General features: G+C 43.2%; 2 protein-coding genes across 4 annotated transcripts in view; one reads left to right on the forward strand and one right to left on the reverse strand.

Annotated features, from left to right (window-relative positions):
* FAM81B (family with sequence similarity 81 member B) overlaps positions 1-15,813 on the forward strand; it is a 55,426-nt gene extending 39,613 nt beyond the window's left edge. The window contains 6 exon segments of the mRNA XM_065656970.1: positions 3,969-4,098; positions 7,116-7,222; positions 10,596-10,731; positions 13,083-13,278; positions 15,685-15,776; positions 15,778-15,813. Of these exon segments, the coding sequence (XP_065513042.1) occupies positions 3,969-4,098; positions 7,116-7,222; positions 10,596-10,731; positions 13,083-13,278; positions 15,685-15,776; positions 15,778-15,813 (697 nt within the window).
* Positions 15,814-23,971: 8,158 nt separating this feature from the next.
* The window catches only part of SKIC3 (SKI3 subunit of superkiller complex), a 51,372-nt gene continuing 47,594 nt past the window's right edge, over positions 23,972-27,749 (reverse strand). For all 3 annotated transcript variants that reach the window (XM_065656290.1, XM_065656291.1, XM_065656289.1), the window contains 2 exons: positions 26,409-26,532; positions 23,972-24,902 (listed from right to left, as the gene is read on the reverse strand). In XM_065656290.1, the coding sequence (XP_065512362.1) occupies positions 24,825-24,902; positions 26,409-26,532 (202 nt within the window). In that variant the 3' untranslated portion in view covers positions 23,972-24,824. The remainder of the gene's footprint in view (positions 24,903-26,408; positions 26,533-27,749) is intronic.

Genomic DNA, 27,749 nt, shown 5'->3' on the forward strand with positions numbered 1-27,749 from the left:
TGTAAGGACACCAAAGCCATCATCTTATGATGCTGGTAACTAATTCCTTGGACCCCATTTGTTTTTAAGGAGAGAAAGAAGGAAATGGCTTTGCCAAACATCCTGGTAGTGTAGAGCCAGAGCTGGCATTTTAGCAGCATTTCAGCAGCAATGACGTAATGCAGTTTTATGCGAATGGTTGCCATTAAGCTAAAGCATGGTATAGTTTTATGTGGTTCATGAATCATCAGAACTTTTTTGTTTTTCTTGCTGCTGACATTCCCCTTGGGAAATGCTAAGCCTTAACCGCGAATCTGCCCCCGGCGTCGCGGCTGAGGAGTGAGCCAGGAGTGACAGACAGAAAGACAGACAGACAGACAGAGGACCACCATTATAGTGGCGTTCAATATTTTGATTTTTCACATTTCTTTCATCTTGAGTTTTAGGATTTAAAATATTTATGTGTATTAAAGAGATCCCAGAGTGGCTGGAGACAAATGTGCATGCTCATTTATTGAATTAATAGAAATCTTCCAAATACAAACTTGTGATGGCAGTTTTCCTCTTGACTTGTAGCCTAACCTTAATCCAAGTCTATCTGGGGTGAAATGAATCTTAAATGGAGCCACTGCTCTTTCTCACAGGAGATGATTCATCTTCAGTCTGCCATGTGTAAAGGATTAATGTGGATTAGTTCTTGTAATTCATGTCTATTCTCTTACTCTGTCTTTCTCTGTAAAATAGACAGAGACCTCTCGCCAACTACTGAGGTGGTTGTCCATTAATTCTTGGACCTTCTGACTACATTTCTATGCCATGTAAACATTTATATGCCAAATAACAATTAAAAAAAAAGCAGCCTTCAGCATCTCAGCTATAATATTGTTCCCATTGAATAAACAATACATTTTATTTGTATTCTAACTGTTAATAAGGTTTTGGGGGGGGCTTGGGAATATGTATCACAGTAATAAGAAATAGGTAATCAGCTGTCAAAAAAGCCATACTTCTGATAAATATGAATTCATTCTCTGCAGCCTCACCTACAAAAGAATAAATAAATGCACAAAAGAATAAACAATGCACTTTACATATACGGTTACATTTTACTTAATTTTCTAGTGAGCACTTTTGTTGCTCAGAGAAAAAGTCCAACACTTGTGTGTACCCATGAAGTTCCTTGACCACGCAGAAAATGCAATACTTTGGCAAGTATAGTAGCCCAATATACGCTGTTCCTTGCATGACAAGGATAGAGCTCCTTGAACATATAACAGGTAGCTATGTCCCTGTTTCTAATTAAATGCTTTGATTTAACTTTCAGAGGGTTTTATTGCTTTATATATTTTTAATTTATATGCAAATCTCATAGGAATATGCTTTCTGTACTATTCCCAGTCCATCTGCACTGCTGCTTGCTCACTCCAGCCTCTGATTTGTATGACTGGAAAACAAATCCACGATTTCACCAGAAGCTGGTGAATGTCTCCTACATGAAATATCAAATTAGAGCAAGATTTAATCAAGTATCCCCACTGTCTTCAATCTGCCAAACAGCAATAATACGTTTAACTGTTTTGCACATAATAGTGATGTTATGTGTAGGGAAAGTGAGATCTGAGCAGGCCCAGAGGCTGAAGGTGCATCAGCAGTGCCGAGGGTCTTTGCAAAGCTCGCCACGTCTGCAGGTCCCAGTCTCAGCTCTGGACCACCAGGCTACAGACATGCAGATGCATTAACCCCACGCTGCAAGCCTAGTTCTTGGGCTTTTTAGATCCTATCATCAAATCCTCTATTTCTAAGTATTCTCTGTAGAAAATATTCAGGTTTCTTTCTCTTGTAACTGAAGTTATGCCTTCTTACTGCTAGAGGTGCATTAATTCTCATTCTCAAAGAATCACGGAATGGTTTGTGTTGAAGGGCCCTCCCCAGCTCCCCCAGTGCCACCCCTGCCATGAGCAGGGACATCTTCACCAGCTCAGGTTGCTCAGAGCCCCGTCCAGCCTGGCCTGGGATGTCTCCAGGGATGGTTCATCCACCACCTCTCTGGCCAACCTGGGACAGGCTCTCACCACCCTCAGGGCCAACAATTTCTTCCTCATGTCCAGCCAGAATCTCCCTCCTTTAGTTAAAACCATCACCCTTTGTCCTGTCACAACAGGCCCTGCTGAAAGTCTGTCCCCATCTTCCTCATGGGCCCCTTTTAAGCACTGAAAGGCCGCACTAAGGTCTCCCCGGGGCTTCTGTTCTCCAGCTGAACACCCCAGCTCTCCCAGCCTGTCCTCCCAGCAGAGCTGTTCTCACACCGTGCACACCTCGTAGAGCCTTGTAATTTCTGCCTTGCAGTGGGATTTTCCTAAGGGAGCCCTGAGCCCCCATCCCCTGGTCTCTGTGGGAAGACCTGGCCTGTGTGTGGGTGCAGCCATCTCCCCAGCATCTCCACTGAAGCCCCGTTTCGTTTGTGCACATCTACCTCAACATCCCCACCAGCCATCCAGCTTCGAGAAGCCCCCAACACCCCTGTTGTGTTCCTGTCTCCTGGGATCTTCTGTCCCCCAGAACCGCGGTCCCCCCACACCTTCCCCTCACCAGCTCCTGGTTTGTTTTCCAGGTTTGCAGCCAGCTCTGGAGCATTCCCCTCCCTCTCCACATCCATGTTCACCTTCTCAGCTATTTTGTAGTTGTTTCTTTTGATCAAAGTTCTGGCCTTTGTACAAAGCCTCTGTTATCTGCAGTAACTTTTAATTTTTTTTTTTTCCTTGATCTACACGCTCCGTAGGTGTATCACAATATCTAAGCATCATCAAGAGATGACAAAAAGCTGGTCTATTTAAACTGTCACAATTTCTCTTCAGATCTTTTATCTGTCAACAACACCAGGTTTATTCGATGGTCGTGCTTTAGAGGATAATTTCTCTGGCATTTTAAAACTTTACTGTTTTCCTCGCTCAACTTCTATTCTGTTACTCTTATTAAATTGTTCACTATTTTGTGGCCTTCAGGTATTTTTTTTTCCACACTCTAGTTTTAAGTATTACTGGCACTGGGGCAGGGAGTTAGTCCTGGGTAACAGCCTGAAGGAGGGGTGCAAGAGGAAAATCTGTGTCTCCTTGCTTATGATAAGTATGTGTATAATATTATATGTCTATTTACATATACACTGAAGAAAATATTCTTGCTTATGTTAAAAAATATATATTTTTTAATATATGGACATGTATACATGTATACTATACATACAAAATATGTGTGTGTGTGTGTGTGTGTATCTACACATGAAAGACAGGGGTTGAAACAGTCATTTATTCTACTTGGAAAGGGTGGCTGATTGTACGCTACTCAGTCCCTGAGCTACTCAGTTAATACCACCACTCTTGCATCATTCATTTGTCGATTTTAAATGTGACGAGATATTTTGGTGAATGCAACTGAAAGAGTCTAAATAGCAAATGGCAAATGCTCCTTACAAAACGCCACATTTTTTGGGTCTGAAAGGGATCTCCTCCAACATCTGCGTCCAGCCCACAGGGGCTGAAGACTGGGGTGGTTGTGTCTCTCCAGATCAGCATCCAAAATCTGGGAGTGCTGGGAGTGAAGATCACACTCTTGATTTACACTTCAGATTTAATTTAATTTATTTTATTGAGATTGGCTAGTGGGAAATCAGGGGGACTCAGTCAGGTAGGGTGAGCTGTGGGCACCACGAGGAGGTTTGCAGCACGAGGAGCCCACAGGCATCACTGCTGCAGTGGAGAACATTGCCTCTGGCTGATCCTCCTTCCTCATCACTTCCAGAAACATTTTAATGGGCAGTAACATCTGGAAGCAGATTGGGGATCAGGGTGGTTGTCTCTGCCTATTTGCTACTCCCCAGGATGGTCCTGGGGGTCTGGATTTGGCCCAACAGCAGCACATGGAGACCAGCATCTGTCCTCAGCCACCCTCCAGCATCCCCTTCAGGGCCTCTCCTGTCTCTGGTTTGGCTGCAGATGCGAGGCAAGCATTGCGAAGCTGTCGGGAGACATCAGTATTATCAGGCATGAGGCCCAGAAGACTGAGAAAGAGATTTATGGCCTTCACTCTGCCCTCAAAAATTGTGTTAGTGATTTTGAGAAGAAGGTGAGTAGAGAAGCCTACAGTAAAATACCTGGTGAGTGGTGACTATGCATCTGTCTATCTATCTGTCTATCTATCTATCTGTCTATCTATCTATCCATCCACCTATCTATCTTCCTTTCCTAATTGCTGAACAATTTTAAAGACTGATATGGTATTTAACAATACATCATGACATGTAATAAAAAACATATCATGGAATGGTAGTGGCATTTATAATAGATGTAAGGTAATAACAGATAAGAAAAATATTCCAGGGTTTGGAGATCCTCATATCGTAAATGGCTGGTTACACTTTCCCAATATCATTTATGGGTCCCTTGAACTCATAAGATCATGACTCTGGTTCAGGCGCATCTGGATATTCAGTTCACAGAATCATAGAACACCAGGTCAGAAGGGACAACAAGGATCATCTGGTCCAATCTTTCTTGGCAGAAAAAAAGCTGCAGTTGCAGGCATTTTGGAGCTAAAGAAGGCCATCTAAATCTTCTGGGTTTCCTTTATTTATATTATACTCTGGTATTAAATACAATTTCATTACCGCATTTTGACTGCAACCCTGCTGCACAAGGCACAGTGCCAGTCGTCACGTACCTTGCCTAGCCAAGGTCCTCTTCTCCACGGAAAAATTATGCATGACAGAACTTGAACAAAGATATTGTACCTGGAATTCTGTTAAAAGACACTGCTTGGGCATCTGTCTCCTTGAATACCTGTGAAAAATGTTCTTCTTCACCTGGAAATGGGGAATGGAGCAGATGCGTGTGTCGGTCACACAAAACAGTACTCAAAATCTTGTAAAAATAGGGTAGACATTGAACCAGGCAGAGAAGCAACTTCCTCAGCTGAAAAGGGAAAATTAATCCTCACATGGTTGTAGGAAAGAAGAAAGGAAAGGATTTCTGAAAAGGAGCCAGATGTTCCTGTGAAGGAAGAAGGTACCAAGTCAGTGTAAGAGTCTTCATTGCCACCTTTTTGATATTGACGTGCCACAGCTACCAAACAGACATGATTTTTTGTGTTTGCTTGGTGTAAAATCTCTGAAGAAGATTGCTGGGTTTTGACATCCTCTTCAATTACTAATTAACAGGGGGTAGGCAGGCTGAATCCTTCATGACTTGTATCAGACTGCCCTTGAAGATCAAGTGTCTACTTGCAGTGGCAGGTTACACAGCCCAGAGAAAACTCCTGGAGGGTGAGGTTGTCTGAGAATTAGGTTTCTGGTGGCTTCCAGTCTCCTGAGTTGCTTACATGCCATGTTCCAGAGGCAGGTGGACGTCCAACTTGAAATAGCAGATGCTGTTGCTGGAGCATCTGCAGTGTTTCCAAGCTGCATCTCTGATGCATCGGGAGACCTCAGCTTTGTGCCTCCACACCAGTTGTGATGTGCAAAGTCAGATATTTGCAGATGATGGACCAGCAGCTCAGGGCCCTGGTTTGCCAGGCCTTCTGATGGCAGAAATCACAGCTCTTAGACGGGATGTTTCCCAGTTCTTCCTGCCTACATGGACTGGTGCAGTCAGGCCACCATGGCCAAGGGGGAGCACAGACATGTGTCCATCCCTGCAGGACGTGGCATTCTTGGCTTCACTACATGGGTCTGCCTTGTTCTCTGAATCCCGTCTGAGGGCACTCAGCCCACAGGTCAGGTTGCTGAATCATAGGATCACAGAATAGTTTGGGCTGGAAGGCACCTTCAAAGCCCATCTAGTCTAACCCCTGCCATGAGCATCTTCTCTTCCCCTCACCCCAGCAATGAATGTTCCCCTGGAGAGGGCATCTCCAGCCAAAGAAGTGTGGGAGAGCACCAGGTACCTGGGACACCCCACAGCCCAGAGATTGAGGGCCTGTGCAGAGCCAGGGATGCACCTCCCAGCCTGGACATGGCATGGGAGGTGGGAGCTTTGAACAGGTTCACCAGGTGACATCTTGGCGCTGCAGCCACTGAAGCATTTGATGAGAGGTTGGCCACGAAGCCCCCATGTGCGCTTGCAGCCCAGAAGCCAATGGTGCCCTGGGCTGCATCCCCAGCCCCGTGGGCAGCAGGTCTGGGGGGATCCTGCCCCTCTGCTCTGCTCTGGTGAGACCCCCCTGCAGTGCTGGTCCAGCTCTGGGTCCTCAGCACAGGACACACATGGACCTGCTGGAGAGGGGCCAGAGGAGCCACAGGAATGATCCGAGGCTGGAACAGCTCTGCTGGGAGGACAGGCTGAGAGTTCTCCAGCTCAGCTGGAGAACAGAAGCTCCGAGGAGACCTTAGTGCCGCCTTTCTGGACTTAAAAAGGGCCCATGAGAAAGATGGAGACAGACTTTTCAGTGGGGCCTGTTGTGACAGGACCAGGGGTGATGGTTTTAAACTAAAGGAGGGAGATTCAGGCCGGACATGAGGAAGAAATTGTTGCCCCCGAGGGTGGTGAGAGCCTGTCCCAGGTTGGCCAGAGAGGTGGTGGATGAACCATCCCTGGAGACATCCCAGGCCAGGCTGGACGGGGCTCTGAGCAACCTGAGCTGGTGAAGATGTCCCTGCTCATGGCAGGGGTGGCACCGGGGGAGCTGGGGAGGGCCCTTCAACACAAATTGTTCCATGATTCTGCAATTCTCTTCACACTTCTTGGGATCCCACTAGGTGTTGAACAGTCAACCATTTTGCAACTTGTCTGTGCTTTCAGGGATTCATCCTGTGGTTCTGGCCACCACTGGCAAGGTTTGAGTGGTGCCCAGTGTCTTGTTCAATTAAAAAGATCATTCCTTGCCTGTGCATGTAAGAGCAAAGCCTGCATCAATAAAGCCTTCGAGTCCAGCAGGTCTTACAGCCTCGGTGACTCTGAGCTCAATCTTCAGTTTTACTGCATGAAATTATTTGAGAAAATTTCATTTTTGTGTAGCTGTACCTTGATAGCTGGTTTTTGTTGTTGTTTGTTTTGGTTTTTTTCCCATGCTTGGAATCATAATGTGTATTTAAATGTAAGTGCTCACAGTGTGGCTCATAAAGGCATTCTCTGTTGAATTCTCATTAGGTAATGCAGCTATTAGGCAAGATAGAGGCTTCCAACTCTGATCAAAACTTGACTTTAAAGACAGTCCAGGGAGATCAACATCACGAATTGCAGCTTCTGGATTTCAAGTAGGTGATGGAGGGTTTTTCATTATGATAATTCACCCTGAATGCTTTAGTGTGATGAACAAGTTGCCATGAAACAGGAAAACAAACCCGATAATTAGCATCCATTCAAAACGCTAAGAGAAGGTTAATGAAAATCTATGCCATAAAATAATGAAAATACATAATGAAAGTATATTGTCTTGCAAACTAATTGTTAAAATGAGGCGCTAAATGCCACTCTGTGAGAAGAAAGGTATGATACCAATTAACTTTTTATACTTAAAAGAAAGGCATGAAATACAAAAAGCTATTTACCATTATAATTGGGACTAATTTGTGACTTGCCTAATATGCAGAACAAGACATTTTCTTTATGCACTTGCACTCTTTCCATTTCTGAGACCATCAGGGTGCTGGTGATGAGGAAACTTGGGCAAGTAGCTGCAGAGCCTCATGTGCCCATAGATTCATGATTAGTTTCTTATTTTTGCAATATAATTTTCCTGTTCTAGCTGCAGAAGTACTTTCAGGGTGCCATTTTAATTTTGACGAGTTTTAGAGAGGGAAGGATGAAACGAACAAAAGTATCTGGCATCCATATTCAGAACAATGCAAAACAGCCTGGCATTGAATAGCAGAGGCAGAACAAATAATTTAAAATCTAATTATAATAATCCTGCAATAACAATATTTCAAAGGCAACAGTTCCCCTCTTTAAAATGGTGAAGTAGTTGAATAAAGATTTATTTTAATAAAGATTTTATCTGAATTGTATTCAGAGGTAAAAATAGGCTAGAACTTTAAACAGCTGAAAGTTGTCATCAAGAGAACAGGAAACGAAATGGGGTGAATGGGGAAATAACAGCTAAAGTGGGCAATGAACTAAAACTCGAAAAAAAGAAGGAGAACAGGGAGACAGAGAGCAGTGAGCAGTGGAGATCAAGATGACACAAAAGGCACAAGAAGCGAAACCAAAACAAGAGGAGAGGGAAGATGGAACAATGCCAGAAAAGAAAGAAAATTGAAAACTGAATTAAAGTAAATGCTGAGTTTCTCAAAAGTTAATGAGACCTGACTGGAATTGCCATCAGAAATAGGAAGCCTGAGAAGAGGTGGCTGTCAAGATGCTGAGATATGCTGCCATTGTCAATTCAACATAACATGCAAAATTCTTATTTACTAAATGTTCACATTTTATTCCTGTTAATATAAAATTTAATGAAAATAGCACGCCCTTTGGGGAATGTCTGTCTCCTTTTATATTGCTCCTTTAAAAGTCTACCAGGTTTATGTATTCCTTTCATAGACTTGAAGTAAAATTTAACTTGTGGAACAGACTAGGGCTTCCACATAAAACTTGACACATTTAAATCGGCTTTAAAGCCCTGAGTTAACTTTTCAGTTAACACGCAGCTGTCTGGGTCCCAGTCATTTCTGACTGTACTCTGGAACTTGTAAATGTACAAACTGACATTGTTACTGAAAACTAGATGGATTTTAGACATATTTCAGGATTTAATGGGAATTGTGCCTTGCTCAGAAATTTTGCCCTTCGCAGAGGGGTGGATGCTTGTCCCTCAGGTTGGCAAGAGTGGAATAGTTGTATGCAACTGCACAAAGCCAATTCAGTTGCCAATCGGTCTATTTTCACATGTGAAAATTTATTGTAGCACTACCTGAGTTTGCTTTTGTTAAACATCCATGACTGTCCCCTTATTAATATTTCAGGGCTTTGCTGGACTAAAGACCATGGCAAATCATCTGCCTCAAAGGAAGTTTCAAGCAGAGTAAAACACGGAACTGTTTTGTTATCAATAAAAAATTATAGTGTAATTATAACTATTATGATGTATTATTAATATTGATAATAATGATTGTATTATTAAAAATCATCCTGCCACTATCAGGTGTGGCCCTCCGGAGTTGTGTCCCAGCCACCGTTACACACTGGCCTCAGTTTGTGGGTTTTTCACCCTGAATATGCAATTGTCATAATTTTGTCCAAACCACGCAAGCTGTGTAACCCCACATAACTGCTGGTGTGGCTCATCACAACCATTAGCAGTATTCACTAAATAACCTTTTTAAATGTTGTGCTAATTATTTCTGTAGTTCTTCCCATTCATCCCAAGCCAGACTTTGACTGGTTGCCAGGCCTTTTCTAAGTTGCCCAAATATAGTCTCACGCAATTTATTTTTAGGTTTAAGTATTTCCCCCTTTTCCAACTTTGGAAAAATCGGAGCAAAGTCAAATGCCAGCTGCCAGCTACACGAGGTTTGGTTTTGAACTAAAATGAGTAAGAGCAATAAGCCGACTTGATAGGCTACTTGTATAGAAGATCTTGAAAAGACACTCTCTACAGCCAACTGCAACAACTTAGCACTTAGAGAGATTTTGTTATAATTATTTTTTTTTTACCACATTTACAGCAACTGCTGCTGGAAATTATCTCTTCATTAGACTGACACAAGGCTGTCATTAATCACTGGGTATAAAACATGCCTTCACTCCAACACCCTTTAGGAAAGTGATATTAAATATTGGAAGCGCTGCAAGCATTAAGTCCAGTTTTAAAATCTTGCTCTTTACCTGTTGCTTTCTACCCTGAGGCCCAAACAAATTTAAAGTAATAATTGTTTTAATGAAAGCACATGTTAGAAATTAATACAATTACATCAATATTTTTCATAACACTCTTACAGTCAGGTCATCTATAAGCATGAATATTTACATATATGACTGCGGCTTGGACCTCTGTTCGCATCTTGTCATGGTTCAGGTGATAAATTACCTGTTGCAGCATAAGAAAAGCAAAACCCAAACCACGTAGTTCCCTTTAACTCGATGTTCTGCAGATTTGAGCCAAGCAGCGTTTGTTCACTGCCCTTGCCTGCGGTTCCCCATCTCCTCTGGGTGCTGTTGATCTGTTCTCTTTGGCTTGGCTTTCACATTTCCATCCAACTGATGCCTCAGAGGCAACTGTGCATTCTCCTTTTGTTTGTAATCTTTTAGTTATAAACTATTTTTTCATCCTTACAGATAAAACTACAAGTGATTTTGCTGCTCTCCCTGATGTCCAGCAGCACAGTCAATATTCAATGGGATATTGTGCTTTTTTAATCTACTTCAAACAGAGTTAATTCAAATAGGAAATTAACACTTTTCAGGCCTCATATATTTTCTTAGAGTAGACCACACTACAGAAATGACATTTTGGCACGTAGGTACTACCTTCAAAGTAAGGATTAGTAAAATAATTGAGCTTAGGGCTTGTTAGGAAGCTGTTCAGGAAATTTGGAGTAATTTAAGCATTTTATTCAAGTGACTCAGGACTCCTTCATAACACTGACTAAGCCTTGGTCTTTTTACTAAAAAAAATCATGTTAATTTTAGGTTGACAAGTATTCTAAGTGACTTCAGGGATCAGATACAGACTAATCGGAAGTGGACAGAAGCGCAGTTGACGCGGTCTGAAGAAGATCAAGCCCAGCACAGGCATCAGCTGCTGAACTTGGTGAAGGAGCGACTGGTAAGACCTTCCAGGACACCAGACCAGGGCACTGGGGTGGCCTCCAGCCCTCTCAGCTCCGTTCCCATCACCTCCATCCTAGCAGGTACCAAATCATGTACACAAAACCCAAGATCTAACACAAAACCAGGTGCCAGCCAGCTAAATGATGAGTTATGGAAATTGTATAATCATAGATTAATATATTTTGGAAGGGTTCAAGCCCTCGCTCAACCAGGGGCAACAGCAAAGTCGGGGCTTTGGTCTCACCCGAGTGATTTTTGTTTCTGTGGATGGAGATCTCACAACACTCTGGGCATACTGGGAAATAAAATCTTCCCTGATTATGGCACCAATACACATCTGTGTAACCCTGATGTACCCAACAGTGACATTGTCTTGTCCCAAAGTGCTCACTGGTGCCACCACTGAGCACCACCCAGTTTCATCCATTGACAAGCTCAGAAAACAAAGGGACCATCTGTGCAAATTCTGCCTGGTTTTAAACACAGACCAACCCTCACCATCCTGTGGTCAGTGCATTAAAACATGTTGTTTCAGTTCCACAGCAGCATTTAGTGCTTGGCACAGGACCAATACCTTCTAATTAATTCCTTCACAGCTTTTAAAGTTTTTCCTGCTTTGCTGTGTGCAGCTCATTCCACTTCAGTCTTCAAAAGTGATTGAAACACCATCACCTTGTCTTAGTGCTGCTGATCAAAGACCAGATGTTTGGAACTTAAATGCTCTTGAGCTTTAATCTCCATTTATCCAGCCTGACTATGACCTCTTGTACTCAATCAACCAACATGTAGTGCAGCCAAGAAGATACCAAAACCATCAGCAGCTATCTCAAAGCTGCTGCCCGAATTCCTTTCCTCCACTAACAGTTTTTGTGATTATTTTGCAGAAAACACACCGATATATGCAGCTACTCTCCCCCAGGGGAGACTGGTGTGCCAAAAAATGCAGTATTAACAGGAGCTAAAGATTTCAAAGCCTTCTTAAATAGGTTGAATAAGGTGTGCATTTGTTTTTCTATGTACGCATACGTGTACACAGAGCGTGCATGGCGGTCCTCTGGATGTCATCTTGGTGAAAGCTCAGCTCAGCACCCGGGTGCTGAAGGAAACCTCAGCATGAATGCTGGAGAAAAGCAGTCGAAGATGAGCTTAAATCTGTACCAGGAGTGCACTTGTCCAGCCACCTGCACTACACAGCAACATTTGTAAAGTCAGAGCATGTTCCACCACCTCGTTAAACTCTGTTTAGGTTCAGACAGCTCTGCTGGGTTTGCAAACACCTTCCTTGGGAAGCAGAGCCACTGCCTGGGGCCCACAGGTCTCCCTTGGGCTGCAAGGGCTAAAGAATGTTGGATGATTTTCACAGAATCACGGAATAGTTTGTGTTGAAGGGACCTTCCCAGCTCCCCCAGTGCCACCCCTGCCATGAGCAGGGACATCTTCACCAGCTCAGGTTGCTCAGAGCCCCGTCCAGCCTGGCCTGGGATGTCTCCAGGGATGGTTCATCCACCACCTCTCTGGCCAACCTGGGACAGGCTCTCACCACCCTCAGGGCCAACAACTTCTTCCTCACGTCCAGCCTGAATCTCCCTCCTTTAGTTTAAAACGATCAACCCCTTGCCCTGTCACAACAGGCCCTGCTCAAAACTCTGTCCCCATCTTTCTGATCGGCCCCTTTTAAGTGCTGAAAGGCCACAATATGTTCTCCCCGGAGCTTCTCTTCTCCAGTCTGAACAACCCCAATTTTGACCATATTGATCAGATTTGACCAGACTGATGGTCAAATAATGAGTTGACCAGAGGACTCAGTGGAACCTGAAAACCAAGGAAGGAGTGAGCAGGTGCTCAGCTCAGGTCTGAGCAGGAGTAGTTGCCTCCAAGAGCTGTGCTGAGCTCAGAAGAGGGAGAGCACTGTTGGCCACCCCTCAATTAGGGCAGCTCTTACAGGCTCAGCCTCCCCGATGCCAGCAGCTAAGCTGGGTTTACACCACCGCATTGCACCACTTAGATCGGGAAGCTTGGGCTTAAGATGGGCAAGCAAAGGCAACCTGAAACGGGTTGTCCGAGTTCTCAGTCTCGCATTGCAAAATGTGATGACGAATCACTGGATTTAAAGGAATTAACAAATAAAATAACAAAAATTTTTAAAGTACCTTTGTCCCATCCCAGGCCTAATTTCCTGGTTTATTTGGTTGGTTGTGGAAGGGGCGACAGACACATCCCCTGGGGTACCAGACCTCCCCTGCATTTATTCATGAGATTAGGAATCAAGACTGATCAAACACAAGATTGACAGAAGGCAGTTTAACGTGAGCACATGTAAAATGTCCCTGTGTTATGTACTTAAAGGAAAGAACAGAAAAAAGAGTAGAAGAAAAGCTCCTACTTCTGTCACTAAAGCTAGAACAAATGGATAAACCACAGAAATGTGAAAAGCAGAAGAACCATATGAAAAGTGATGGAAAAAACCTGCAGGCAAGAATCACCAGATTTGAAAGACAGATCTGGAAGGAGCTTGAGGAAATCCAAAATGAATACAGATCAGGTGAGGAGGGGCTTTCAGACAATTTATTTTTTAAAATAAATTTATACCGCAACTTACTGCTCCAGAAAATACTTTCCAGTAAAGACAGAAAGACATTAAAATGACTATTTCTCTCTCCCAAATTCCATTTGCAGATGTGTAAGGGTTAGCCCGCTTGTATTTGCAAACAGCCTGCATGACATTTTCACGCAGGTTGCTTTTTCTTCCTAAGAATCTCAAGGTAGGATCATTTAAAAGGCAATTTCAGAACGCGTTTTACGGATGATTTATAGTACCTATTTCTCCTGTTAGCAAGGTCACTAACCTTCGCTGGGAGGCACAGGTCATTCTGTTCGGCACAGATCCTGCTGCTGAGATCGTGCTTGATGGTTTTGTGTCATTTCTATCCTTTATTCCCCATTCTCGACCAGCAGTAGCTGCAGAAAGAGGCATCTGGATAAGTTACAGCTGCCCAGCACACGCTGCACATGGTGCAAGTGAGCTGGGAAGCAGTCGGATAACATCGCTGAACACACGGCAGATGCTTCTTATGGAGACAGTCACATCGATGTAGCTCACAGAGCATGCACTACATTACATTACCAATTTGGGATGACCTGATTTTCAGCAGCTATTAGAAGGGCTTTCACCTGGCACCGAGCACAAGGAAGATTTTGCCCACTGTAATCCACCCTTCGTCACTCAAACCTAATTTGTCATAACAGCCTCCACTTGCAGCTGGTAATGGACACATCAGGTTACGAACAAAAAAATCACTTGGCCCTCTCTCCAAGGGAACAGATGGCTGAAAGTTGTTACCCAAGGGATTCACATCTTACATGTTCTCACTTGAAACTCAAGCATCTGGTTCTCATCTTCCAAGCCGTCTGTGATCGAGGACCCCAGTTCTTTACTTCAGCTCCAATTCCTTCATTATCTGCAGCCCACCTACAAGCCCTGCTTCAAGGTTCTGGCAAACCAAGCTCTAAATAGCTCAGGTCTTTGTGCAGCTTGACAGGGGAATTCTTGGCTGTCTCCAAGACCATCTGAGTGAGCACAAGAGAGCATCTCAGGGAAAGCTGCAGCTAAGAAAAATCAGAATTAAAGATTCCGATGCTGAGAGAGTTCTTAGCTCCAAATTCCTGCTTGCGGAAATAGGAAACAAAAGAGATCCGTTTATGACAAACTTTGGCCATGCACATGTTCAAACCCAAGTCCAAGGATTTCTCTTTGCTGTCGCAGTCCCCTGGTAGGGGCTGTCCCCAAAAAGGGGGAAAGGGGCCACTGCAGTGGTGCAGAGCAGCACGAAGGGCACAGGGGCAGCCTCTGGACCACTTGTGTTTCAGCACAGATCGGCGTCTTGGAAATCTGAGACGTGCCTGGAACTCACAAAATTCTAAGCACTATGCAGTGTTTTGGTTGAACATTAAGTGAAGCAGTGACAAAATTAATCTATATTAAACGACCATTCCAAAAAGAAAAAACACGTCATCAGCTGCCATGTTACAATAAGCACTTTCAGAAGGAAAAAAAAAAAAAAAGAAAAAAAAAGGAAAAAAAAGAAAAAATAGAATAAAAGAATGATTTAATTAATCTACTGTTAGGCTGATTACTTGCTAATAAGTTAACATCTATGTGACGTGCTGGACAATTGTGAAGAGCTACTGTAACAGCTAGGTAACAGCAGCTCACAATTCTACTTTCCCAGTCTTTATTGACAATATTTGACTGTACACTGGTTTAAAAAATGTGCATCAGGCAGTCTGTAGCTCCATTTTGGAAAAAAGTCTTTCTGCAAGCTCCCATTTCCTTCTTTTTGTACACCTACAAACACAAACAGCTGGTGAAGCTGAGCTCCCATTCTCACAGAAGTGCAGGACAAACCAACATCCATCTCAGATGAAGTGTAATTCCTGTGTACATTTGATATAACTCTGGAGATCCGTGGCACTAACCTTGCTCTCGGGTGGGCAAACTGCAGAGCAAGTGTCAGCATCCGATGGGAACACGGAGTCTTTGATTCAAAATAAGGACAGTGGACTTAAAAAAACCTCCAAACCAAACAAAAAAACCCAGTGCTCAACGGGAGAACAAAATCATTTAAAGCTAGCAATAGCTTTGGTTTTAAAGACAGACAGTATTTTCTTTACTCCACACCACAAATTTGGTGTCAACTGCAGTTTACTGCTATGCGTAATTATGCGTTATATATTGTCTAATGTATTGGAAGACAGGATTCCTATAGCAAGGAGCTTGCAACCCAAGCTGCTAATATATGTCTATGGTATTCAGTAAAATGATGAAAAAAAGTATATTTAACGTGCTCTGTATTTATCATGGGTCAGAAACCTCTGCAAAGAAAAAGAAGGGTCTTTTAATGTATTGAAAACAACCACTACTTAATTAATTGTTCCTATTTTCTACCAGGATTCCAATCCCTTCAGGAGTCTCTGGAGCTGCTTAAACAAATACAAAACACAAAGCTGAAACTTGAAAAAAAGAAGATTCAGAGAGACATGAAAAAGATACAATGAAAGTGACCTCCCAGAAGAGTGAACACCAAGAACAGGCCTTGTCAGCTCTTGCAGGTGCTCTCCAGTGAGAAGCAGCATCGGATTAAAGAAAGGAGTCTTTAAACACACATTATTTTGTTCTTCCCTGTCCCTGAAGTATGTTATTGCTATTTATGATACTGTGCAGCCACAAAAATAACAGCTCTGTTAACACCAACAGTCATTTTTCACACTGATTTTACTACAGAATACTTCACTACAAAAGTTAAAGGACTGACTTCAAAATCTACAAGTGATTTAATACAAAAGTATTCATATTATTTTAAGGACTTTAGGAAAATCAGTACTTAGTTGTTGAGTGTGGTTAGCCCAGTCCTGCCATAAGCTACACTGGTTTTAGATTGGTGTAACTGTTGAAATCAGGTCTAGTAAATTCTTGCAGCTGCACATGCGGTGTACGTCATAATAGTATTATGAAAAATGGTATAAAATATCTACTGATGCATGATTTGGACCTATTGTAAGTCACTGGATCATTAGAAGTAGCTAACAAATTTGGTACAGGTGACAAAAAGCTAGTTAACTATTAGCAGATGCATTACTAAGAAGGTTTACTTCTCATCTTCTCTGTTTGACCAAATAAAAGTGTTGATTTGCATTAGAACACTAAATAATGTATCTGACATTGTGGGTTTTGTTTTGCTTCAGCAAACAAGAAGACCAATCTAGAAATAAGGAGGAAAACCCTGGGGGTAGGGCAATAGACTCACGCAGTTTCCCCAACAGAAACTAATATAAGTCCTTTAGCAGGGAGGTCGAAAAAGGAGGTGACAATGCAATTGCCACAGAAACCTGAATTTTTACAGTACATTTGTTTTTCAGAAAGTCCAAATTTAAGAGGGCTCAGAGAATCCTCCTCCGATAATTCATATCTCAATCTGTTGTGCTTCTTGCTCTTCAGAAAAGCAGGTTTCCCAAGCCATGGATTGCAGGAGGCTTTTCTGAGAACTGGACCCAAGCAGTGTGAAACCGAGTCAATCGGGTCAGCAGGGAATGCTGCTGCAGCAATTAATCACCTCGCTCCTGCAGGCAGAAACTTGGGCAGGTTTAAATGTTCTCCAGTGAGTAAAAAAGCTCTAGAAGTTACTCATGCCTTGTAAAAGATGAAGAACAGCCACCGAAGTCGCAGACAACCTTTCTGTGATTTGTTCATGGCCAGGCTCTTCAGAGCCAAGCTCCTTGGGAAGGGCTCCTGGCCTCACATCCGTTTCGGGTCAGGTCCGTGTTTGCCACATTCCCTATGAGCAGCTGGAAATCAGCAACACCGAATTTCCAATAAGGTGCAGCAGTTTCTGAGCTACTCTGGATCTGTATTTCGGTCTCACTGTGTGTTCTGTCCATTACAGGGGGCTCTGCCTTCACTGTAGACTTAAAATCATAGGATCATAGAACTGTTTTGGTTGGAAAAGACTTTTAAGATCATCAAGTCCAACCTTAACTCCACCCCTGGCACTGACCCATGTCCCTGAGAACCTCATCTCCATCTGTTCAACCCCTCCAGGGATGGTGACTCCACCACTGCCCTGGGCAGCCGATTAGCGCAGTCACAGCGACACATTTGGGGTTGAGGGCAGCCTCACAAACTGTCTCTCTGGCTCCTTCTGGGCACTCGTGCCATTTCTTGCCCATATCCGTGGCCGCCTGTGGAGCAGCAGGTAGTACAGCTTGTGGATCTGCCTCCACACCCTGGATACTGTGGTTCTCACTGTACTGAGTGACAGCAAAAAGGTGAAATAAAAAGGCTATTGATGATTTTCTGAAAGCACATGGTGTCAAAAAAATAAGAAAACAACCCAGGAAAACCGTCAGAGTCCAACTCTGAACAGAGAAAGGACAGACGTATTGCTGCACATTTCCTGTCTATCTACTTATGCATGTATCTATCCACTCATCCATCCATCAATCCATCTCCCCCTCCCTCTACACATCCATCCATCCATCCATCTACACATCCATCCATCCACCCATCCATCCAACCGTCTACCCCTCCATCTACACATCCATCCATCCATCTACACATCCATCCATCTACACATCCTTCCATCCATCCATCCATCCATCCATCCATCCATCCATCCATCCATCCATCCACACATCCATCCATCCATCTACACATCCATCCATCCATTCATCCTTTCACATGGCAGTATGGCACAATCAAATGCTGCTTTATCTACGCACTGATTGGTATAATTATACCAGAAGGATTTGAGAGCCTAATTATAAATTCAGGTCACATGTGAATGTATATTTGGAATGTTGCTGCTGTTTCGGTGACCTCAGTGCATAAAGGAGTTATCTCAGTATTTATCACTCCACACTGCAACCAAAATCAAAATGATCCTTCTCTCCCTCGAGGACACACTAAATTTAAAAGTTATTTAACTGTCAGCAGTTCAATTAAATGAGTAGAAAGCAAATAAACTGGGAGAGAAGGAAAACTAAACTCTAGGCATCCAGGACGATATTCAACTGAGCTGCAGGATTAGGGATGTGCTTTTCCTTGCAAAGGTGCATTCGTGCAGCATTAAAACCATTATGAGGGGGGTTATATCTATGTTATGGTTTTTGTTTGTTTTGGTTGTTGTTGTTGTTGTTTGTTTATTTTGGTTTTGTTGTTGTTTTGTTTGGTTTTTTGTTTGGGTTTTGTGTGTTTTTTTGCTTGTTTGTTTTTACATACAAAAGGTATCAAACAATTATTGGGAAGAGAGAAGTACACATCTGTGTTTTTGTTGAATTCTAAGGTTAGGAAGATTATCTAAATTAATGCAATTTCCCACTGCACTTTGTAATACCATTTTGAGAGAAGCTCAAAAGTTGAGTAGGAATGCAATCCAGTAATTCTTAGGAAATACAGAGAATGAGATGAACAGGCATGACCCAAATAAATAAAATTCTCAGAGGCAAGCCATTGTCTCATGCGTATATAAAAGAAAATGCAAGAAGCATATAAAATACTTCATATCTGAAGTAGTAAAAAAGTTCTACCTTGAAATTCATTAGCGCTCATTCCATTCTGCCTTTGGCACAAACCAACGTAATAAAACAAATTACAGCGGGGGATGTTTGCTTTTTCCCCTTCACAGCAATAGCAGCTGAACGTATGAGTTCCCAAGCAGCAAAATCCATACCAGCTCTCGGTTCCCCCATGCAATGATGCTTATGTGCCTCTGTACAGCACTTTGCATTCTAAAGCTGAGCTCTACACTGGTGTAAAATACAGGGCTGTCTCAACCGGCGTGAATTTTCTATTTTTTTTCAGCGTTACAGCAGACCTTCCACAAGTGCTGATTTTGTAGAGGATATGCATTGTTAAAAAATGAGGAGAGCAAGATTTTTACCTCATACCGTTGGATTCTGCAGATGCTTAAATTTAAACTCATGTTCTCTGAGCACTTTTCACTGAGTAGGTGGTAGCAAAATGTATTTTTTTTTTTTCTACAGGGTATGTAATACAACTTTGGGCTGTATAATTATCTTGTTCAAGGAGTTCATCACTGATCACACTAAAAGTAACTTCACAGTCTTCTGAAGAGAAAAAACACTATACTGGTTTTTTTTTTTTCAAGACACAGAGTGTTCACAGTTGATAGTTACCTACCTGGTTCCTCTCACCTGCCGTAACTTTTCTCCTAGGTGTTAGTATTTAAGGTTTAGTGTGGAACCAACTATAGGCTAACACTTACGTAGAAGGATTTCTGCCTAACACATTAATGAGACAGGCAGCTGCTTCCTGAGCTGCCGTCAGACACGATGCTGCCTCTCCCACCACCAGAGTAGGAGGCACAAATATCAAGACCACATGCCAAGGATACGAACCATAGGCTGCAAGAACTTTTTTCCAGGCTTTTAATAGCAGCAAGCTAAAAAAAGTTACAGCCTGTCTTGAGAGTCACGAGTCTGGCTTTTGCAATATTGCCTTTTAACGTTTGCAGTTACTGATAGTTCAAGACTATGTGACAGCAGGCTGTGAAGGGAACCACAATGGATCTAAATTTACCCTGAAAAAATCTTTTTAAGGAAGGTATTTTGCATTGAGATGGGTGGGAGAAGGAAAGTGTGGGAGACAAGAAGGGATTCTTGCCATTCAGAGAGGTTTCTACTCACCTCCGCAGAGTCAGAACCCCAGTCTACTGAGCTCTGTTCTCCTCTTTGAGGTGACGAGGGGATGCTGGTGGCCCTTGCCTGCTCTCCAGGGATCACCGAGCACAGCTGGTCGTGGAGATGCACGTTCCACACCCCTCCGCTCGGCGTCCGGCTTTCTTTAACCACAACAGAGCTGGTTCCCTTGAAGTGCCCCTGCTCTGCAACACGGGATCGTACGAGCCATTATATGACCTTGGTGGACAGAGAGTTGTTGTTCGGGCACAGACTGCTTGAGCTTATTGAATTATTGGCTACACTGCTTCCTACAGAACTTGGTTAGAAACTGCTTATATAGAATTCACTCAGCATAAGTGAGTTTGCTCAGCATAACTTCTGCAAACTGTGAACCTTTGAACTTTCTGCTTCGTTAAGTAAAAAAGGCCTCAGAGTCTTCAAGAGAGGAGACAAGGGGAGCAGCGTCCCTGGGGATAAGAACAGAACAGTGTCTGACAGAAGAACGTTTTGGCTGTTACCAAGAACTTATTTTCTCCAGCTGCAGGTACAAAATAGCCACTGAAGGCCAGAACATTAATTGACAGCCCGCCTGATGAAAATGAAGAGATGAGTGAAGAATGGGAGACCCCAGACTCCAATTTTGCACTTGGTCCAGAGTGATGCAAGGGGGTGCCGGCTGGGATTGGGGGGTTGAATTGTCCAAGGTTTTTCTGCTGGGGTCCCTCTTCAGGAGGCACCAGCTCAAGCTGCTCTATGCTGCACCTTGCAAATAAATTGTTTATTTTAGAAGAATTCCTGGAATCCATGCCTGAGTCTCTGCTGCGGGAAACCTAAGGAAAAGTAACTTCTCTAACAGCAACTCTAAGAAACTCTAAACCAGGAAATGGGCAGTTATTGTGGCTCTTGTCCACAGCTTGAAAATCCCTAATGGTAACACTAACAGATCAGAATCATTGCTTTATTTTTTTTTATTCTCATGTACAGAAAGGCAAAATAACATCATGTCTTAAGAACCACTGTCATGATTCATCCAATTAGGCAGTCAGCAGCAGAATTACCAAGACATAAATAGAGCCTGTTATACACATTTATAAACATGACCCTGTCCCTGATGATCACAAGCTTTTCTTGATGGGAATGTTTACTGAAGCCTGCACTCAAGAGGATACACTGCTCCAATTAAGATTAGCTAAAAAAAAAAAAAAATATATAAACTGATACCACACATGATATTCCAAGTGGATTTGGGTCTCAACTGCAAAACAAAGTATATCAGAGGAATACAGGCATTATAAATATCTGAATGTTTTACAACATTAAGTCTGTAAATGATTGGCTTCAAAACTGGTGCTATAGGCAGGGCTTTGGGTTCTTTGATAACAGCTGGTTTTATAAGACACCAGTCCAGACAGTGATACGTGGGAAAGGTTTATCCCACAGGGGTAAAAGGATGCTGGGACAGGAATTAGCAGGGCTCATTTGGAGAGCTTTAAACTAGATTTGAAGGGGGATGGGGTTGTAGCTGGGCTTGCATCAGTGGGGCAGCACGCTGGAATTGATAAAGACCGGGAGGCCCCTGCACCCGAAGGTGAAATCAGTGTACTCAGCTCACTCCCCGAAATGCCTGTACAGCAATGTGCGCAGCATGAGGAATAAGCAGGAGGAGTTAGAAACCTGTGTTCAGTCAGGAGATTATGGTCTGGTGGCATTAACAGAGACATGGTGGGACAGTTCACATAACTGGAATGTGGTCATGGATGGCTATGTCCTTCTCAGGAAAGACAGGCCAGCCAGGCGCAGTGGTGGAGTTGCTCTTTACATGAGAGAGCAACTACAACGTACTGAGTACTGTCCAGGTGCAAGTTGAGAGTCTGTGGGTGAGAATTAAGGGGCAGGCTGGCAGGGCTGATACTGTTGTGGGAGTCTATTACAGGCCACCAGATGAGAGTGAGGATGTTGATGAGGCCTTCTACAGGCAGCTGAGAGCGGCCTCACAGTCGCAGGCTCTGGTTGTTGTGGGGGATTTTAACTTCCCTGATGTTTGCTGGAAGGACTACTCAGCCAGCCAGCCTCAGTCTAGGAGGTTCCTCCAGTGCATTGATGACAACTTTCTGATGCAAATGGTGGAGGAGCCAACTAGGAGAGATGCACTGCTGGATCTCATCCTCACTAACAAGGAGGGTCTGGTTGAAGCAGTAAAGGTTGAGGGCTGCATTGGTTGCAGCGACCATGAAATGGTGGAGTTCAGGATCTCGTGTGGTGGGAGCAGAATACCGAGCAGAATTGCAAACCTGGACTTCAGCAGGGCCAACTTTGGCCTTTTCAGACAATTGCTGGGGGAAATCCCGTGGGCAAGGCTGCTTGAAGGTAAAGGGGCCCAAGATAGTTGGTTAACATTCAGGGACTGCTTCTACCAAGCTCAAGATCAGAGCATCCTGACACGTAGGAATTCAAGGAAGGGAGCCAGGAGACCTGCATGGTTAAACAGGGAACTGCTGGGTAAGCTCAAGTGGAAGAGGAGGGTTTACAAATCATGGAAGGAGGGGCTGGCCACTTGGGAAGAATATAAGGCTGTTGTTAAAGGATGTAGGGAGGCAACTAGGAAAGCTAAGGCCTCCTTAGAGTTAAACCTGGCAAGAGGGGTCAAGGACAACAGAAAGAGCTTCTTCAAATACATAGCGGATAAAACTAACACCAGAGGCAATGTAGGCCCACTGATGAATGGGGTGGGTGCCCTGGTGACAGAAGATACAGAGAAGGCAGAATTACTGAATGCCTTCTTTGTCTCTGTCTACTCTGCCGGAGGCCGTCCTGAGGACCCCCGTACCCCTGAGGCCCCAGAGGAAGGCAGGGCAATGGAGGAGTTTGCCTTGGTTGATGAGGACTGGGTTAGGGAGCAATTAAGCAATCTGGACATCCATAAATCCATGGGTCCAGATGAGATGCACCCGTAGGTGCTGAGGGAGCTGGCTGAAGTCATTGCTGAACCACTCTCCATCATCTTTGCCAAGTCTTGGGAAACAGGAGAGGTACCTGAGGACTGGAGGAAAGCAAACGTCACTCCGGTCTTCAAAAAGGGCAAGAAGGAGGACCCGGGCAACTATAGACCGGTCAGCCTCACCTCCATCCCTGGGAAAGTGATGGAACACCTTATCCTTGGTGCCATCTTAAGGCATATCAAGGATAAGAGGGTCATCAGGGACAGTCAACATGGCCTCACCAAGGGGAAGTTGTGCTTGACCAACCACATAGCCTTTTATGAAGACATAACAAGGTGGATTGATGATGGCAGAGCGGTGGATGTAGTCTACCTTGACTTCGGTAAAGCATTTGACACTGTCTCCCACAGCACCCTTGCTGATAAACTGAGGAAGTGTGGACTGGACGATCGGGTAGTGAGGTGGACCGCAAACTGGCTGAAGGAAAGAAGCCAGAGAGTCATTGTCAATGGGGTGGAGTCTGGTTGGAGGCCTGTATCTAGTGGACTGCCTCAAGGGTCAGTTCTGGGACCAGTATTATTCAATATATTCATCAATGACTTGGATGAGGGAATCGAGTGTACTGTCAGCAAGTTTGCTGATGACACCAAACTGGGAGGAGTGGCTGACACACCAGAGGCTGTGCTGCCCTCCAGAGACCTGGACAAGCTGGAGAGCTGGGCAGGGAAAAATTTAATGAAATATAACAAGGGAAAATGTAGAGTCTTACGTCTGGGCAGGAACAACCCCAGGTTCCAGTATAAATTGGGGAATGACCTGTTAGAGAGCAGTGTAGGGGAAAGGGACCTGGGGGTCCTGGTGGACAGCAGGATGACCGTGAGCCAGCACTGGGCCCTTGTGGCCAAGAAGGCCAATGGCATCCTGGGGTGGATGAGAAGGGGGGTGGTCAGTAGGTCAGAGAGGTTCTCCTGCACATCTACTCTGCCCTGGCGAGACCACATCTGGAATATTGTCTCCAGTTCTGGGCCCCTCAGTTCCAGAAGGACAGGGAACTGCTGGAGAGAGTCCAGCGCAGAGCCACGAAGATGCTGAAGGGAGTGGAGCATCTCCCGTGTGAGGAAAGGCTGAGGGAGCTGGGTCTCTTGAGCTTGGAGAAGAGAAGACTGAGGGGTGACCTCATTCATGGTTATCAATATATAAAGCGTGGGTGTCACGAGGATGGAGCCAGGCTCTTCTCAATGACAACCAACAGTAAGACAAGGGGTAGTGGATTCAAGCTGGAACACAAGAGGTTCCACTTAAATTTGAGAAGAAACTTCTTCTCAGTGAGGGTGATGGAGCACTGGAACAGGCTGCCCAGGGATGTTGTGGAGTCTCCTTCTCTGGAGATATTCAAAACCCGCCTGGATGCCTTCCTGTGTAATCTCCTCTGGGTGTTCCTGCTCTGGCAGGGGGATTGGACTGGATGAGCTTTTGAGGTCCCTTCCAATCCCTAACATTCTGTGATTCTGTGATTCTCTGATCTGAGAGACAAGAAAAGTTTGCTGCTACTTAGCTAAGTAAGATTCTGTGCCAAGAAAAAGTAGAAGCCTTTTCAACCTTGCCTCACCCCCAACGCAGTTAATATTGTACTTCTCTATGTGGCCAAGAGGGAAATAAAGACAAGTACTTTTCATTGGAAATAGCGCCGAAGTTTCAGTGAGGAAGAAAACAAAAGCAACATTGAGAGTTTTCCTTTCAAATCAAGAGTATTTTTATGCTGGAACTGCTGTCAACAAGAAAATAACCCACTTTTGTTTAAGAAAAAGTAAAACTAAACACAAAACTGCAGTTGATGTAACAAAAAAATAACACTAGACACAAATAATTAAAAAAGCCCAAACCACATATGGTCCTGGAAGACAGACTGATTAAGTTGCGTGAACTGAAGATTTTTCACTTGAGACAGTTCATACTAGGCACTTGATGACAATTTCTCATTTAGTTCCAGAACTCTAACATCCCCATTAGCTTTGGCATTTTCTATAAGTACCTGCAGAGAAAAACAAACAATGAAAAATTAGGATTTTCATAATTTTACTGTTAGTTTTTTACTGGCAATCTCAAATGCATGTTACTTTCTGCTATGCAATATCCCTAAAGGTTTAAGCAACCCATAAGCTCAGATAGAAAATACTCAAGGTTACACACCAGCTTAAAACATCAGACACTTAAAACCCCTGCCTTGTAGGGACTTGCTAAACCTGTGGTCACTTGCAATTCATGACTAAAGCATCATTTGTTACCTGAAGCTGACACAAAGCTTGACAATTAAGTTACCTCCTGGCAATGAAAGAAGCAGAGCTGGGTGAGACTTATCTCCATGCCGACACACTCTTGCCTCCTGCTAGTGCATTTATATAAACCTAAATTTGGCCAACAGGAGCATCCTCTGCAGCTACCTAAACAAAACTGCCAAGATATCCTTTTGTCTTCCCTATTTAAATTTACCCTTGATTTATCTTCTGTACCTCCTATCTGCAGCTTTTCTATTAGTTAAAAAGCTCCCATGAAAGCCTAATGTTCACAGATGTTTGTGAGCTTCTGGCACCTCTCTTGTAATCTAATCTCATGATACATATTAAAAAGGAAAACCATTAAGTGGGATCAAGCAAATCTTTAACCATTACTGTTACTGTACTCATCGGCAGGGAGCACAGATGACTTTGCAGAAATGCAATGAGATCATATCAGGATCATCTGAATTCATTAATTCTAGTTTTTTTTTTATGAACCTGTGTGTCTGCGTATGGATTTTTATCAACACTGAGCCTGCTTGATGTGTTGCACCTCCAAACGTACTCTGTTACAGACTGAATGTTCCACCAGTGAACTGCAGTTAAACTGGGCAAAAGAGCTCACTGTGCCAGTGGCAGCAGAGAGGAGAGTATTAGCAGAATGTAATCAAAGTGACTCAAACTACAAGCCCAAATGAACCACCCCCCTTTGCATCACATGAAAGAGCTGTGTGCATTTGTGAGTTTCATCAAATCCATTTGTGAAGTACTACCAACAGAAACTAATGTATCATTTACTATGTACTGAAAATGATGTACCGTTACAGCTATAAAAAAAGTCATGTACAGGATGTACAGCACTCTACTGTTCAGATATTTTGGGTCAGGGATACCACACTGTTCCAGCTAGGCTAGAGGGAATTAACATTTTTAGTGCATTAATAAGTTCTGGTAAAATTCTACTAAAACAGTCCTTGTGTTTACTGAAGAGTCACTAGTAGAATTCTTGCCAGTTTGGATTAGAGAGAGATTTTACTGCTTGTTTTTCAGTAGTATTGCATGGAGAAATGGAAGGTTTTCAAACAAACTGGATGCAATTTTGAAAATCGAGGTACATTTTGTCAGTGTAGAATCCTTAAACACTGCAACCTCTAGAGCAGGCAAGCCAGCACCTCCCGAGCCTCCCTATACCCCACTTTAAGTTGCAAGCACAATATTCAACATAAACAGATTGAATTTCTGTATAAAATAGATTGTCTTACATCTATTAGTTCATAATCATCTTTGGCATGCAGGTGTCGCAAGAGGTACCAGCGTGCCACTGACACTATGGTTTCTGGATTTCCTGGTTGATATACCACTCTCTCCAACATTCGACGAGTCTCCCTAGAAGCAAAACCAATATGTAATCCAAATTAAATACAAATGTAAGATACCAGCATCCCAGAGCAAGCAGGAGTGATCAGGAGTAGTGAGGTAATGTCCTTATTTCCATACCACCCAAGAAAGTGAGGATGCAGAGTTGTACATCCCTTTGTTTCCTACGTAGTTGCATCTAGAATGCAACTGTCACCGTTGTTATGCTTAATATATTGCACTCAAATTAGTGTTTTAATTAGCAAACAACCCAAAACAGATTGACATAGCAGATTTTATAACTCCTACAATAACACGACAAACATTGTGCTGCCTGTGAACTCAGCGCAACCTCTGATTTCAGCATGTGATCTGCTAAATAAGTACAGCAGGTATTCTGTTTAAGAGCGATGAAACACATCTTTTGGAAAACACTGCACTTGAGAGAAGTTGGTACTACAATACATCTTAACAATTCCAATAGAATTTAATATGATCCACAAATATATTGATATTTAATCCTGGCACTCAAAAAAGGTACTGCAGCCCTTGCAAACACAGAGGCAAGATGTGAAATTGCAGAAGAGAAGGAAATTGGAATAGAATACTATGCAAAGTCTAAAATTCTATTTGGCTAATACTACCTTCTAACACCACTAGCTTATACCTAACCAAGACATTTTCAAATTCACCATGCCATTACAAATCTGGTAAAAACTGGCAAGTTTAGGGATGTCATATTTATTCACTGGTGCTCTATCAGCCTTGGCTCTGTCCTTTATAACCAATGTGATTTTCCAGCACATTGTGATTTAACAGGCTGTTAAGAGTTATATCTGGTTTTTGTTTGCTGTTTGTAATTAAGATTAATTTATTGTTTCAGGATTTTGAAGCACCTAGGCAGATCGATTAGATCTTGGGATATACCTTACTGCTTATGTAAGTTAATATCTGAAATTGCAATACAACTGATATTAACTGATTAAATAAGTTTTCAGCCCAATTTTGTTGTCATTGACAACCATCACAATCACATTCGGCTGCCTGTCACCTTCTCAAAAGCCTAAAAAGTAAGCCAGTTTGTTAGAAATACCAGTAAAACCAGGTGAAATTATTGAACAAAACTATCAAGAATATTCCAATTTTCCATAGCTTAAGGAAAAATACTGTAAAAGACAAACCAGACTTAATAACTGAACTCACAAAGGTGCTTCCAAGCACTCTCCCCTAGATCTTCCTCCCCTTCC

Source organism: Caloenas nicobarica, chromosome Z, assembly GCF_036013445.1.
Source record: "Caloenas nicobarica isolate bCalNic1 chromosome Z, bCalNic1.hap1, whole genome shotgun sequence".
Lineage (NCBI taxonomy): Eukaryota > Metazoa > Chordata > Aves > Columbiformes > Columbidae > Caloenas > Caloenas nicobarica.